The sequence below is a fragment of the Theropithecus gelada genome, chromosome X (assembly GCF_003255815.1).
Source record: "Theropithecus gelada isolate Dixy chromosome X, Tgel_1.0, whole genome shotgun sequence".
Taxonomy (NCBI): Eukaryota; Metazoa; Chordata; class Mammalia; order Primates; family Cercopithecidae; genus Theropithecus; species Theropithecus gelada.
Window position 1 is genome coordinate 38,299,566 of NC_037689.1, and position 13,550 is coordinate 38,313,115.

Genomic DNA, 13,550 nt, shown 5'->3' on the forward strand with positions numbered 1-13,550 from the left:
TTTTTTGTATTTTTAGTAGAGACGGGGTTTCACCATGTTAGCCAGGATGGTCTCGATCTCCTGACCTCGTGATCCGCCCGCCTCGGCCTCCCAAAGTGCTGGGATTACAGGCTTGAGCCACCGCGCCCGGCCTAATTAATTATACTTAATGTATAACAAAAATCAACTTTCACCCAAATCAGCTTTTAATTATGTGGCTGTTTCACAAATCTACGATGGTAGATGTAAAAAATTCACTTAACCCTGAAAATTCCTGGATCAAAAAGGGATAAATGACGTCATACCTATGATAAATAATGAAAATTGAAATAATATCAAATACCGAAATCTCAAATATCCATTTGCATCTTGTTAAAATGCTTTGAATTTCTCCCTGTTCCTTTCCAATACCACCATCCAAGTGTGCATGTGTGTGTTGATGTCTTCTGAAGGTGGAACATGAATTCTGTCTTCAGGGTGTAATAGCTTATGTAAATTCAGAATTTTTAGTTACCTTTTTCAACAAACAGAAAAGAAATGCTTAGAGTTAAGCACATTCACATGCCTACACATTAGACTGAGATTGTTCATATATATATGTATATATATGTGTGTATATATATATGTGTGTGTATATATATATGCCTCAAAACCTGAAAATATTCAAAACACAAAGTCCAAAATGCTGTGAACTACCCTACAGATGAACTGGAGAGATATGAAGCCAAATTCAAGGTCAAGGATGTCAGCAGCAGCCATGTGACTGATATAGAGTTAGAATGTAAGTCAGCAACAGCTACGCTCCTGGTTATGTACCATCTAGAAGGCAGCTGAGACTACTCTGAAGCAGCGCCAAAAACCAGAGTTGCTATAGAACCTTAAGTATTCTGCAAAGTCCCAGAGCCTTCACTTTCACCTTGTGGATTGAGCAGAGAAATGACACAATAAAATAAATTTTACTCATTCTCTCCTGGGCACTCTGAGACACAGAAAGAGTCTACCTTAACCCTTAAGGAAAAATCTGTTTCTCTTTTTATGTGTGTAAGAGACACCTTCTCTTGGATCTGTTCTGGATGCCAGTGTCTCTACTGATTTCATAATCAGCCATAGCACTAATCATGCATGCCAAAGGAGGGTTATGATGGCCCATGAACAGATTTTAGGAGTAAATATTCCCTATAGAAGGCTCCTGGTTTCCAAATTGTTTACTTTCCTAGCTAGAAGAGCCAGAATGACCAATCCCCACAAAGTAACCGTTATTTGCTCAAGCTTAAGTAACTCTGCAGGCTTCATGGTGCTTGCTGCCTTATGATTCTATCTCCTTAGTCTTTTTTTTTAATAAGACTTCTGACATCGATACAAATGCTGGCTCTTAAGGCTATTTTTCTCCAACAAACTGATTGCAGGCCATAAAGATGTTCAATAGCAATTAGCTTTTATTGTTCTCATCTCACTTATGTGTATAGGAGCCATCAAAATGTAAAATGCACACATCCTCTGACTTAGCAACTCCCCTTCTAGGAATTTATCCCTGCAGATGTGTTCACGCATGGGTGCAAGGATATATGTACATGGATACTAATTTGCAGCATAATTTAAAGAGCAAAATAATGGACACAAACTAAATATGAGACTGGTTAAATAAATAAGGATGCAGCCATGTAGCATACAGCAGGGCAAGCACACCAAAGATATCCCTGCACATTGATGTGGAGTGATCAGTAGATAAAGCAAGGTGGGAACAGTGTCTGGAGCATGCTACAAAGTTGTTTTGTTTGGTTTTGTTTTGAGACAGGGTCTCGCTCAGTCACCCAGGCTGGAGTGTAGCGGCGCGACCATAGCTCACTGCAGCTCAACCTCCCGAGCTCAAGTGATCCTCCCACCTCAGTCTTCCGAGTAGGTAGGACTATCGGTGCATGCCACCATGCACAGCTAATTTTATTTATTTATTGTAGAGGCAAGGTGTAACTATGTTTCCCAGGCTGCTCTCCAACTCCAAGACTCAAGCAGTCCTCCCGCCTCAGCCTCCCAAAGTGCAGGGATTACATGAGACACTGCACCTAGCCAAGATTTTTTTTTTTTTTTTTGAGACGGAGTCTGGCTCTGTCGCCCGGGCTGGAGTGCAGTGGCCAGATCTCAGCTCACTGCAAGCTCCGCCTCCCGGGTTTACGCCATTCTCCTGCCTCAGCCTCCCGAGTAGCTGGGACTACAGGCGCCCGCCACCTCGCCCGGCTAGTTTTTTGTATTTTTTAGTAGAGACGGGGTTTCACCGTGTTCGCCAGGATGGTCTCGATCTTCTGACCTCGTGATCCGCCCGTCTCGGCCTCCCAAAGTGCTAGGATTACAGGCTTGAGCCACCGCGCCCGGCCAAGATTTTTTTTTAAAGGGAATACATATTCATACGTGTGTGGCTAAGTGGGTACACACACACACAAACACACACACACAAATCTCTGAAATAACTAAAGAAATGCATCAGCTGAGCTCCTGTAGTTCCAGCTACTTGGGAAGTTGAGGTGGGAAAATAACTTGAGCTCAGGAGTTCGAGGCTGTTGTGTGCTATGATCAAACCTGTGAATATCCAGCCTGGGTAACATAGTGAGACGGCCCATCTCTTTAAAAAGAAAAAAAGAAAGAAAGAAATGGATCAAAGTACTTGCCACTGGGGAAGGGAACTGAAGTGAGGTGGTGGCAAAGGAGAGACAGTTCTGTACCTTTTCTGCAGGGCTCAACTTCTTTACCCTGTGTATAAAATTTTTTTTTCTTTTTTGTTTTTGAGGTGGAGTCTCGCTCTGTAGCCCAGGCTGGAGTGCAGTGGCACAATCTCGGCTCACTGGAAGCTCGTCTCCCGGGTTCACGCCATTCTTCTGCCTCAGCCTTCCGAGTAGCTGGGACTACAGGCGCATGCCACCATGCCTGGCTAATTTCTTTGTATTTTTAGTAGAGACGGGGTTTCACCGTGTTAGCCAGGATGATCTTGATCTCCTGACCTTGCGATCTACCTGCCTTGGCCTCCCAAAGTGCTAATTACAGGTGTGAGCCACTGCGCCCAGCCGTGTGTAAAAATTTTTTAATGCACATACACATACCCCCAGTAAAGAATAATCATCAAAGAATTAACCTTGCCAACACTATCTAACAGTGGCACCTACTGGTAAAATCGCTTCCTATCCCAAAGTGTATCTTAGAAAAGAAAACCCATAGTTTTCCTGGCACAACCATTTCAGCTATTAGTCAGGAAATATGTTTATATTAAAGGCTCATAAGGAACCCTTCATTGGCATTAGGCCTTCTGAGCATAAGAGTTAAAAGTACCATCTGGCTGGTAAGTTATGGTTCATTATGGTTTGAGTTACAAGCTACAAAAAAAAAGAGTGGAGAATGCTTCTATGTGCTTCCGTGGGGTGATCTCCAGCATATAGTGTTAAGCGAAAAATGCAAGGCAGGACAAAACTGTGCAGAGTATGCTACCATTTCCCTAAGAAGGGCAGTGGATTACAAAGACATACAGCTTTACTTATATCTAAAAAATGGGAAGATAAACCAAGAAAAAAAGAATGAATGCTTGCCATAAGGGAAGGCAGTGAACAGGCTACAGGGGACAGAAATAGAACTAGATTTCTCTAAATCAGTGGTTCTCAACCAGGGTGATTCTGCTCCTGTCCCCAAGAGATATTTGACAATATCTGGAGGTACTTTTAGTGTCACAATTGGGCAGGGGTGAGGGAGTGATACTGGCACCTAGTGGGCAGAAGCTCCCACACACAACAAAGAATAATGTGTCCCCAAATGTCGATATAAGGAACTTATATCTAGAATATATAAAGAACCGTTACAATTCAATAATAAAAATACAAATATCCCAATTTTAAAATAGACAAAGGATGTGAATGGACATTTCTCCAGAGAAGACATACAAGTGGCCAATAAACACATGAAAAGATGCTCAACATCCTTAGCCATCAGGCAACTGCAAATCAAAGCCACAATGAGATACCACTTCACATCTACTAGGATGGCTATCATCAAAAAGACAGAAATAACAAATGTTCACAAGGATATGGGCAAATTAGGACCATCATACATTGCTAGCAGGAAATTAAAATGTTGCAGCCACTTTGGAAAATAGTCCTGCAGTTCCTCAAAGGGTTAAACACAGAATTACCATATGACCCAGCAATTCCACTCCTGGTGAAATGAAAACATATGTCCACACAAAAACTTTCACATGAATGTTCACAGCAGCATTACTCACAACGCCAAAAAGTAGAAACAATGCAGATGTTCATCAATGGATAAATAAAATGTTGCATGTCCATATAATGAAATATTAATCAGCAATAAAAAGAAACAAAGTACTGATACATGTTACAACATAGACAGACCTTGAAAACATTATCCTAAGTAAAAGCAATCAGTCACAAAAGGCTACATATTGGATGATTCCATTTACATGAAATGATTCAAATAGGCAAATCTATAAAGACAGAAGGTAGACTAATGGTTGCCTGGGGCTGGTGGGGATAGGAGGTTTGGGGGTGTCAGCTAAGGTGTGTGGGATTTCTTTCTGGAGTAATGAAAATGGCCCAAAATTGCTTGGAATAAGAGTGGCACAGATCTGTGAATATGCTAAAAAAACATTGGAATACAGTTTTTTTGTTTGTTTTTTGAGAAAAAGTCTCATTCTGTTGCCCAGGCTGGAGTGCAATGGCACAATCTCAGCTCACTGCAACCTACGCCTCCCGGGTTCAAGCAATTTTCCTGTCTCAGCCTCCCTAGCAGCTGGGATTACAGGCATGCACCACCACGCTCGGCTAATTTTTTGTATTTTTAGTAGAGATGGTGCTTTAACTTGTTGGCCAGTCTAGTCTCAAACTCCTGACCTCACCTCAAGTGATCCACCCATCTCGGCCTCCCAAAGTGCTGGGATTGCAGGCGTGAGCCACCATGTCTGGCCGGATTATATAGTTTAAATGGCTAAATTTTGTGGTATATGAATTATATCTCAATAAAGCTGTTTTTAAAAAAAATCACGATTGTGAGGCGCGAGCTCCATTAGAAGGAGGTGCCCAGCAGCAGGCACACGATTGGGTGTGCATGGGTGGCTGGCAAACAGCCTGACTGAAGGCCAACCATCATCTTGCAGAGCTCGCTCTGTTAGTGGTGAGCACAGTAGCATGGGGCAGAGGGCAGAGGCAGGTAAAGAAAAGAGGTCAGGAAAGCCTTCCTCAGGTGAATAGGAAGTTGTTGGTAACTGAGTTGGTTTTTTTTTTTTTTTTTTTTTTTGAGACGGAGTCTCGCTCTGTCACCCAGGCTGGAGTGCAGTGGCCGGATCTCGGCTCACTGCAAGCTCCGCCTCCCATTCTCCTGCCTCAGCCTCCCGAGTAGCTGGGATTACAGGCACCCGCCACCTCGCCCGGCTAGGTTTTTTGTATTTTTGTAGTAGAGAAGGGGTTTCACTGTGTTAGCCAGGATGGTCTCGATCTCCTGACCTCGTGATCCGCCCATCTCGGCCTCCCAAAGTGCTGGGATTACAGGCGTGAGCCACCACGCCCGGCCTGAGTTGTTGTTAATTAAATTCTTCATTGGTTTCATTGAGATTCCAGGGGGAAAGGGATTTTAGGCAGGTGGACATCTCAGGTATGCGAAACCTCAGACTGCATCTGAAAACTAGTTCAGACTGTCCAAACGTAAAACTTAAAGCATGTAGCCTGGGCAACATAGTGAGACCTTGTCTCTACAAAAAAAATCAAAAAATGAGGTGGGAAGATTGTTTGACCCCAGGAGGTCTAGGATTCAGTGAGCTGCGATCATGTCACTGCATTCCAGCCTGTGTGACAGAGTGAGACCTTGCCTCAAAAAAACACAAAACAGAAAAAAACTCAAAGCCTGGGAGGAATCAGGATGCCATGGGATGAATCAGCAAAGCAGCAGGTGACAGAGCACAATGGCTTTGGGACCCAGCCCAGAATCCTGGACTGAATATGTTAAGGGAAAAGAAACTGATGGAAGATGAGGACTGGCAGCAGAATCACTGTCACTTTTGTTTTAGAAAGACAGATGACCACCAGTGTGGAAAATAGGCAGACTGGCGATGAGTCTGGAGACAGGACAGCTCATTTATTTATAGTAGATGTTATAAATTGTTGTCACAGTCAATTTAATCCTTTCCTAAACATTAAGCTTGAAAGCTGCGACAAAGAGAAATCAGTCCAGGATTATGACTGTCTTTAAAGCATAGCTGAGAAGATGGACTATCAAGAACAAAGGAATTTAATATAAGAATAATATAATTTGGCCGGGCGCGGTGGCTCAAGCCTGTAATCCCAGCACTTTGGGAGGCCGAGACGGGTGGATCACGAGGTCAGGAGATCGAGACCATCCTGGCTAACACGGTGAAACCCCGTCTCTACTAAAAAATACAAAAAATTAGCAGGGCGATGTGGCGGGCGCCTGTAGTCCCAGCTACTCGGGAGGCTGAGACAGGAGAATGGCGGGAACCCGGGAGGCGGAGCTTGCAGTGAGCTGAGATCCGGCCACAGCACTCCAGCCTGGGCGACAGAGCGAGACTCCGTCTCAAAAAAAAAGAAAAAAAAAAAAAAAAGAAGAATATAATTTAAAATGTTCTGGTGCTGTAAAGAAAAAATAATAGATCCCCCCCTTTTTTTTGAGAGGGAGTCTCACTCTGTCACCCAGGCTGGAGTGCAGTGGCACGATCTCAGCTCACCGCAACCTCCACCTCCCAGGTTCCAGCGATTCTCCTGCCTTAGCCTCCCGAGTAGCTGAGATTACAGGCATCTGCCACCACATCCGGCTAATTTTTGCATTTTTAGTAGAGACCAGGGTTTCACCATGTTGACCAGGCTAGTCTCGAACTCCTAACCTCAAGTGATCCGCCTGCCTTGATCTCCCAAAGTGCTGGCATTACAGGCGTGAGCCACGGCGCCCAGCCAATAGCCCCTTATGAATTTAGGCAAGAGCCAGGACCCAAGTGACAATGACTGGACCCAGAAAGATAAACAAGCCACTTACCAGAGGAACTGAGGCATTTGGCCTAAATTCTGTGGAATCAGCATCTGAAGATTAAGAAAAGAGTTCAGTAATTCACCAATAATGCTGAAAAATATTTGAAGAGAGAAAATTTTTAAAATAAATGGTCATTAGCAAACCTCAAACTTACCTTTCAAGTTAAGGCAGTTTCTTGCAAACTCTATCACTGCTAGTTGCATCCCAAGACAAACTCCTATTTTAAAAAGCACATATGTAAAGCAAATGAACTCACTTTGTATTTGTTCATATTTTCTGTTCATTTGTTGGCTGCCTGTCTCCCCTATCTAGAATGCAGAGTCCCAGAGAGCAAGACTCTGCCTGTTTTGCTCCCTGCTGTCCCCTCAGAACAATCCCTGGCAGAGAGCAGGGCAGGGGCTTAGACTATCAAGAAGCCACCTAAGTCCCAAAGTTGACAAAGAAGGAACACAAGGTCAGAAAAGTGCAGAGTCAACCGGGCACAATGGCTCAAGCCTGTAATCTCAGCACTTTGGAAAGCCAAGGTGGGCAGATTACTTGAGGTCAGGAGTTCGAGACCAACCTGGCCAACATGGTGAAACCATGCCTCTACTAAAAATACAAAAATTAGCCAGGTGTGGTGGCGTGCACCTGTAATCCCAGCTACTTGGGAGGCTGAGGCAGGAGAATCACTTGAGCCCAGGAGGCAGAGGTTGCAGTGAGCTGAGATCACACCACTGTACTCCAGCCTGGGTGAGAAAGAAGGAAGGAGAGAAAGAGAAGAAAAAGAGAAAGAGAGGAAGGAGGGGCCGGGTGCAGTGGCTCACGCCTGTAATCCCAGCACTTTGGTTGGCCGAGGTGGGCGGATCACGAGATCAGGAAATCGAGACCATCCTGGCTAACACAGTGAAACCCTGTCTCTACTAAAAAAAAAAAAAAAAAAAATTAGCCGGGCGTGGTGGTGGGCGCCTGTAGTCCCAGCTACTGGGGAGGCTGAGGCAGGGGAATGGCATGAACCCAGGAGGCAGAGCTTGCAGTGAGCAGAGATCGTGCTCTAGCCTGGACTCCAGCCTGGGCAACAGAGTGAGACTCTGTCTCAAAAAAAAAAAAAAAAAAGAGAGAGAGAGAGAAGAAGGAGGGAAGGAATGAAGAAGGGAAGAGGGAGGGAGGGAAGGAAGGAAGGAAGGAAGGAAGGAAGGAAGGAAGGAAGGAAGGGGAAGGGGAAGAGGAAGGGGGAAGAAAGAAAGAAAGAAAGAGAGAGAGAGAGAGAGAAAGAAGGAAGGAAGGAAGGAAGGAAGGAAGGAAGGAAGGAAGAAAGAAAGAAAGAAAGAAAGAAAGAAAGAAAGAAAGAAAGAAAGAAAGAAAGAAAGAAAGAAAGAAAGAAAGAGTGAGTCCCTGAGACCAATCTGCCACCTTCTAGATTTGTCCCTGAGTTGAGGCATCTCAGTGGGCTGCAGTGCCTGATTCCTTCAGAGAACATCTAACACCCCAACTCGGAGGGAGTTTCCTGGGCTAAGATTTCCCACTCCTTCTCATGGTGACTTCACAGCCACAAACACAGGATTGGCCAGAGGGTGAGCGCCTACAGGACATCAGGCTGCTAACCTGCAGGACAGCCCCATAACCTTCACTGTAAGGAAAAGCAGCAGTGGGGGGTGGGGGGTGGAGACTCCACAGTGGGCTTGAGCATGGTGGGCAGCAGGGAAGGAGACACACAATGGGACTGAACAGAGTGCTCAGTGATGAAGACAGGCAGACCTGTGTCGCCCAAGCCTGTTGCCACAGGGATGCTCCCAGACCCAGCTCTGCCTTCACTGCAGTCCACCAATTCTCTCCACTAAACACATGCCAAAGAGCATCCCAGATGCTCCTCCGATAGATACATAAGAAGTACACAGGGGAAACAAAGAAGGGAGCAATCAATATATCAGGGACGCCAGAACAGAAGTCAGTAAGCAGGAAACAGCTGAATGCTGGGGGGTGGGGGTGGCGGTGAGGGGGATTTCAGAAAGTTCCTTATGGCTGGGACATAAAGAGATGCTATGCTAGAGGAAAAGCTAAAGACCTGCAAACCATTCCATACCATTAATATAGTCTGAGGAACATTACCCACATTTAGACAGAAACTTCAGAAGAAAACAATGGCTCCCAACGAGCTTAGACCAGTAAAAGGAAACAAGGTATCCAGGTAACTACTTCAGGCTTCTATTTTGAAAATGGATCCTAAGAGGAGACAGTCTAAGAAGCTAATCAAAGAGCAGGTAATGGGGGGAAATAAATGGTCTGCTGGCACTAAAAGCCTGTCCAATCGGCTCATAAACCCACCCAGCCGTCCACTGCACAGTGGGAAACACAGCCTCTCCACACTCCCCCTCCTGCCTGAGTCCCCAGCTACGGGGCTGCCTCTCCCTCGTCAAGGTCTCATTTCCTCTGGTTTCCCTGGTACAGAAGCCATACTTCACAATTTGAAAAACAGCATTAAAAAGGCTCAACTCGGCCGGGCATAGTGGCTCAAGCCTGTAATCCCAGCACTTTGGGAGTCTGAAGCCGGCAGATCGCTTGAGCCCAGGAGTTTGAGACCAGCCTGGGCAACACAGCAAGACCCCATTTCTATAAAACACACACACACACACACAAATTAGCCAGGCACAGTGGTGTGCACCTGTAGTCCCAGCTACTCTGGAGAGTGACGTGGGAATTGGAGAAGGTAAGCACAGTTGCAGATGGAGCCTCCTCCCAGCCTCTGCTACCCAGCCAGAATAGCAGCAAGTTCTCCTAGGGTGAGAAACATCTTCTGTAAACGGTCAGATAGTAAAGATTCTAGCCTCTTTCAGATAGTAAATCTTCTAGGCTGTAGGGTCTGAAACTCTGACGTTGGACCACAAAAGCAGCCATAGACAATATATAAACAAATTGGTGTGGCTGTGTTCTAATAAAGCTTTATTTATAAAAACAGGCTGTGGGCCAAATTTAGAATATAGTTTGTTGACCCTATAGCAGACTATTTGGCACCTGAACTTTCAAATACGAGTTCACACCTTTATGATAACAAACCTTTAGTGTTACCCCACCTAGGTGTCAAAAATCTAATAAACTCATAGTCAGGGTCAATAAACATGAGGTTTACCCAGAAAAGGAATCTTCTTTGTCCTTGCCCAAGAAATCGCCTGGAGTTTTCCCAATGTTCCTCTGATTCCGAAGCCTCCAGGCACAAGAATACCACTGAAATCAATACAAAATGAGGGTAAACTTGACTATCCATTATTTTTTTTTAACTAGTGTTTTCAGCCATTCATGCAATGCTTGCTCCAATCACTAGTGACTATGCTCAAGCTCTATTTTCAGAATCAATCATATGACTTCACACCCTGAACTTTTTTTCTGAAATCTTCCCAATGTTATGAAGAAATTGTGACAATTTCTCACAACTGACCTCAATATATATTGTATGATAAGTCTTTGTGGCATCAGAGCGTACTAACTGGGAAACCCAATTCAATTAAGAATGGCACTGGGAAAAGAAACTGAATGAAAATAGGTTAAGGTTCTTTCAAAGCACTATTATAAAAATGTTAAGATCTCTTACATCATCAGAAAGAGTTAAACTGGAAAAATCAGCCTAAGATTTCAAATGCTAATTAAGTAGTGGCAAATGAAAATTTCTTGGCTAGAAGACTTTAGCGACCTAGGCAAACACAACAGCAACACAGTTCAACAGAAAACCCAGGAGGATCATGCTAACCTCATGATGCAATGCTGCCCCCAAGAGTTCTGTCAATTACTTGCAAAATAAAACCTAAAATCTAAGACACGTAGAAAAGAAAATATAATCAAGAGAGAAAGGGCTGCTCTGTCAATGGAGTAGCTATTCTTTATGTCTTTACTTTCCTAATAAACTTGCTTTCACTTTACTCTATGGACTCACCCTGAATTCTTTCTTTAGCGAGAGCCAAGAACCCTCTCTTGGGGTCTGGATTGGGACCCCTTTCTGGTAACATCTATTTTGCAACCACAGAAGGAACAATACTGAGTATGTGGTGGGGTCCAGTTACATCTTTCTTTTCTTTTTTTTTTTTTTTTGAGACAGAGTCTTGCTCTTGTCACCCAGACTGGAGTGCAGTGGCGCGATCTCAGCCCTCTCCAACCTCCGCCTCCTGGGTTCCAGCAATTCTCCTGCCTCAGCCTCCCGAGTAGCTGGGATTACAGGCGCACACCACCACGCCCAGCTAATCTTTTGTATTTTAGTAGAGATGGGGTTTCACCATGTTACCCACGCTGGCCTCGAACTCCTAAGCTCAGGCAATCCACCCACCTCAGCCTCCCAAAGTGCTGGGATTACAGGTATGAGCCACCACGCCCGGCCTCCAGTAACATCTTTCTAGCGAAACACGGAAGGAACAACACTGAAGAGACCCCGTACCCAAAGGAAAATCATCTGTGTGCACCAGTTGGCTGACTTTGGGTAAATGGGGTGCATATACCCAGGTAAAGGATGGGATTGGGTTAGAGGCCCAACTTAGCGGAGTTAGAGTCTCTCCTAAGACAGAGAGGGTTAAAGGCTCCTCTCAATAAAAGGCAAGGATGCTTGACTGACCTTGGGTTCGAGGTACAATTTAGGAAGGTTAGAGTCCTTCCTAAGGTTTAGGGGGTTAGAGGCCACTCTCAGTAAAGTCCCTCTCTGCTAAGAATGGGTTTGGCACTATGGGATGTTAACTGCTATTCTCTTTGGATTATTCTGCCTTGCACTCTTTGCTGATAGTTATGGGTGACAGAACTAGGCATGTACAGGACCATGGGACATGGGGAGCTTTTTCCTCCCCAAAAGGGGAAACTTGAGAGCTGATGAGACTCCTGGAAAAGATCCCTTCAGGACTGACAAGCAGCCACCTGAACTTTTCAGTGTCGCTGCAATGGGTGTGTCTTTCTCTGGACTCCCTGAGCGCTTTGCCTTCCCCAAAATGCCGCGGGCAATGCTTTTCTCCCTCTCTCTCCTTTCCTTTTCTTATCTTTTCTATTGCTCAAGGCGACCATCTTGCCCAGAGACAAGTTGAAATTCCTGGTCAGAGGTTGGATTAATGATGATGGGGCCCAACCGGGGACAAGTTTGAGCCTTGCCAGTAAGATACTGGGTGCTAGGGAGAGTGGCTAATGTCGTTTTGTCACACATATTTTGCTCTGGCCAGAACGGGAAAAGATAATTTTCCTTTGTGTTGCAGCTTGGCCCCCAGGGCTGTGGTGCAGCCAGCCGGGTCACTAGGGCTGCTCCAGGAAAGGGAACCTGGAAGCCTAGCATACTGACAAAAGGCTAAGAATTTTTTACTAGTCAGACTTCTGGCTTCTCTCTGTGCAAATTGGTTGAATGAATGGTAAAAATCACTGTTTATCTCCTCTGTAAAGTTTTGATTAATGGTAAAAAGGATTTGTGAGGCTACTCTTAAGCTACAGTGAATCTGGTGTGCTTTGTGTGTCTTTCCGTATTGTTCTGTTATAACGAGGGGTACCTTAGGATAGGATGTGGGCCTAGGACCCCTGTAAGCCTGCTGTTCAAGCCATCCCAGCAAACTGGTCAATCACAAACTTTGCTGTAGGTCCCTGAAGAAAAACTGGATAAGGGTTCTCTCTCATCTTGTTTCATGTCCTTGGGAGCTTGACCTTGTAACCATGTGGCAGTACTTTCTCTCGGTCTCCACCATCACAGTGGCAACCTGGGTTCAGGGTTCAATTCCTAGTTTAGGGGATAAGCCTTTCTGATTGATATTTGGGTGCTTACAACTACTGGATCTTCTTTCTGTCTGTGCATTTATATGTATTGTATGTGTGATGTAAAAAAAAAAAAAGCTTTAATTGGTTTAAAAATAGTAAGGCTTAAATCAAGTATTTTGTAAGAAAAGTAAAAATTGTAATGACTTTTAGTTCACATAACTTTAGTAATCTTTGGGTAATAAAAACAGCTTTAAAGATTATTGGGAAAATAAAGACATTTGGTCTAAATTAGGCAGGTCAGATTAGGTTTTCTCAATGCTTTAAGGTCATAAACTGCTTTGACTTTTGAAAATTGTTCAATTTACCTACTTTGGAGCATTAGATTCTAGATAAGGCCTGGGGACATGTTGAAAGTCATGCCCCCTAGCTATGCTAGAAAAGGTCAGACCTTATCTAGTGTCCTAGGCTCCATACCTAGTACATAATTAAAATTGCTTACTAACCAGATTTTTCACCAAAAGTAAAAGTTGCTGAGAGTTAACAGTGTAACCTGTAATTGAGACTACTGAAGAAACAGTTTTACATGCAAGTTGTAAAAGGAAAGTGAAATGTGTTTTTAGTAAAAGATTATAAGAAGGTGGCCGGGCGCGGTGGCTCAAGCCTGTAATCCCAGCACTTTGGGAGGCCGAGGCGGGTGGATCACGAGGTCAGGAGATCGAGACCATCCTGGCTAACATGGTGAAACCCCGTCTCTACTAAAAATACAAAAAACTAGCCGGGCGTGGTGGCGGGCGCCTGTAGTCCCAGCTACTCGGAGGCTGAGGCAGGAGAATGGCGTGAACCTGGGAGGCGGAGCTTGCAGT

General features: G+C 44.6%; 1 protein-coding gene across 4 annotated transcripts in view; it reads right to left on the reverse strand.

Annotated features, from left to right (window-relative positions):
* Nucleotides 1-13,550, reverse strand: part of CTPS2 (CTP synthase 2) — a 128,906-nt gene that overhangs the window by 74,502 nt on the left and 40,854 nt on the right. For all 4 annotated transcript variants that reach the window (XM_025373269.1, XM_025373268.1, XM_025373271.1 and 1 more), the window contains 3 exons: nucleotides 10,112-10,206; nucleotides 7,160-7,222; nucleotides 7,012-7,055 (listed from right to left, as the gene is read on the reverse strand). In XM_025373269.1, the coding sequence (XP_025229054.1) occupies nucleotides 7,012-7,055; nucleotides 7,160-7,222; nucleotides 10,112-10,206 (202 nt within the window). The remainder of the gene's footprint in view (nucleotides 1-7,011; nucleotides 7,056-7,159; nucleotides 7,223-10,111; nucleotides 10,207-13,550) is intronic.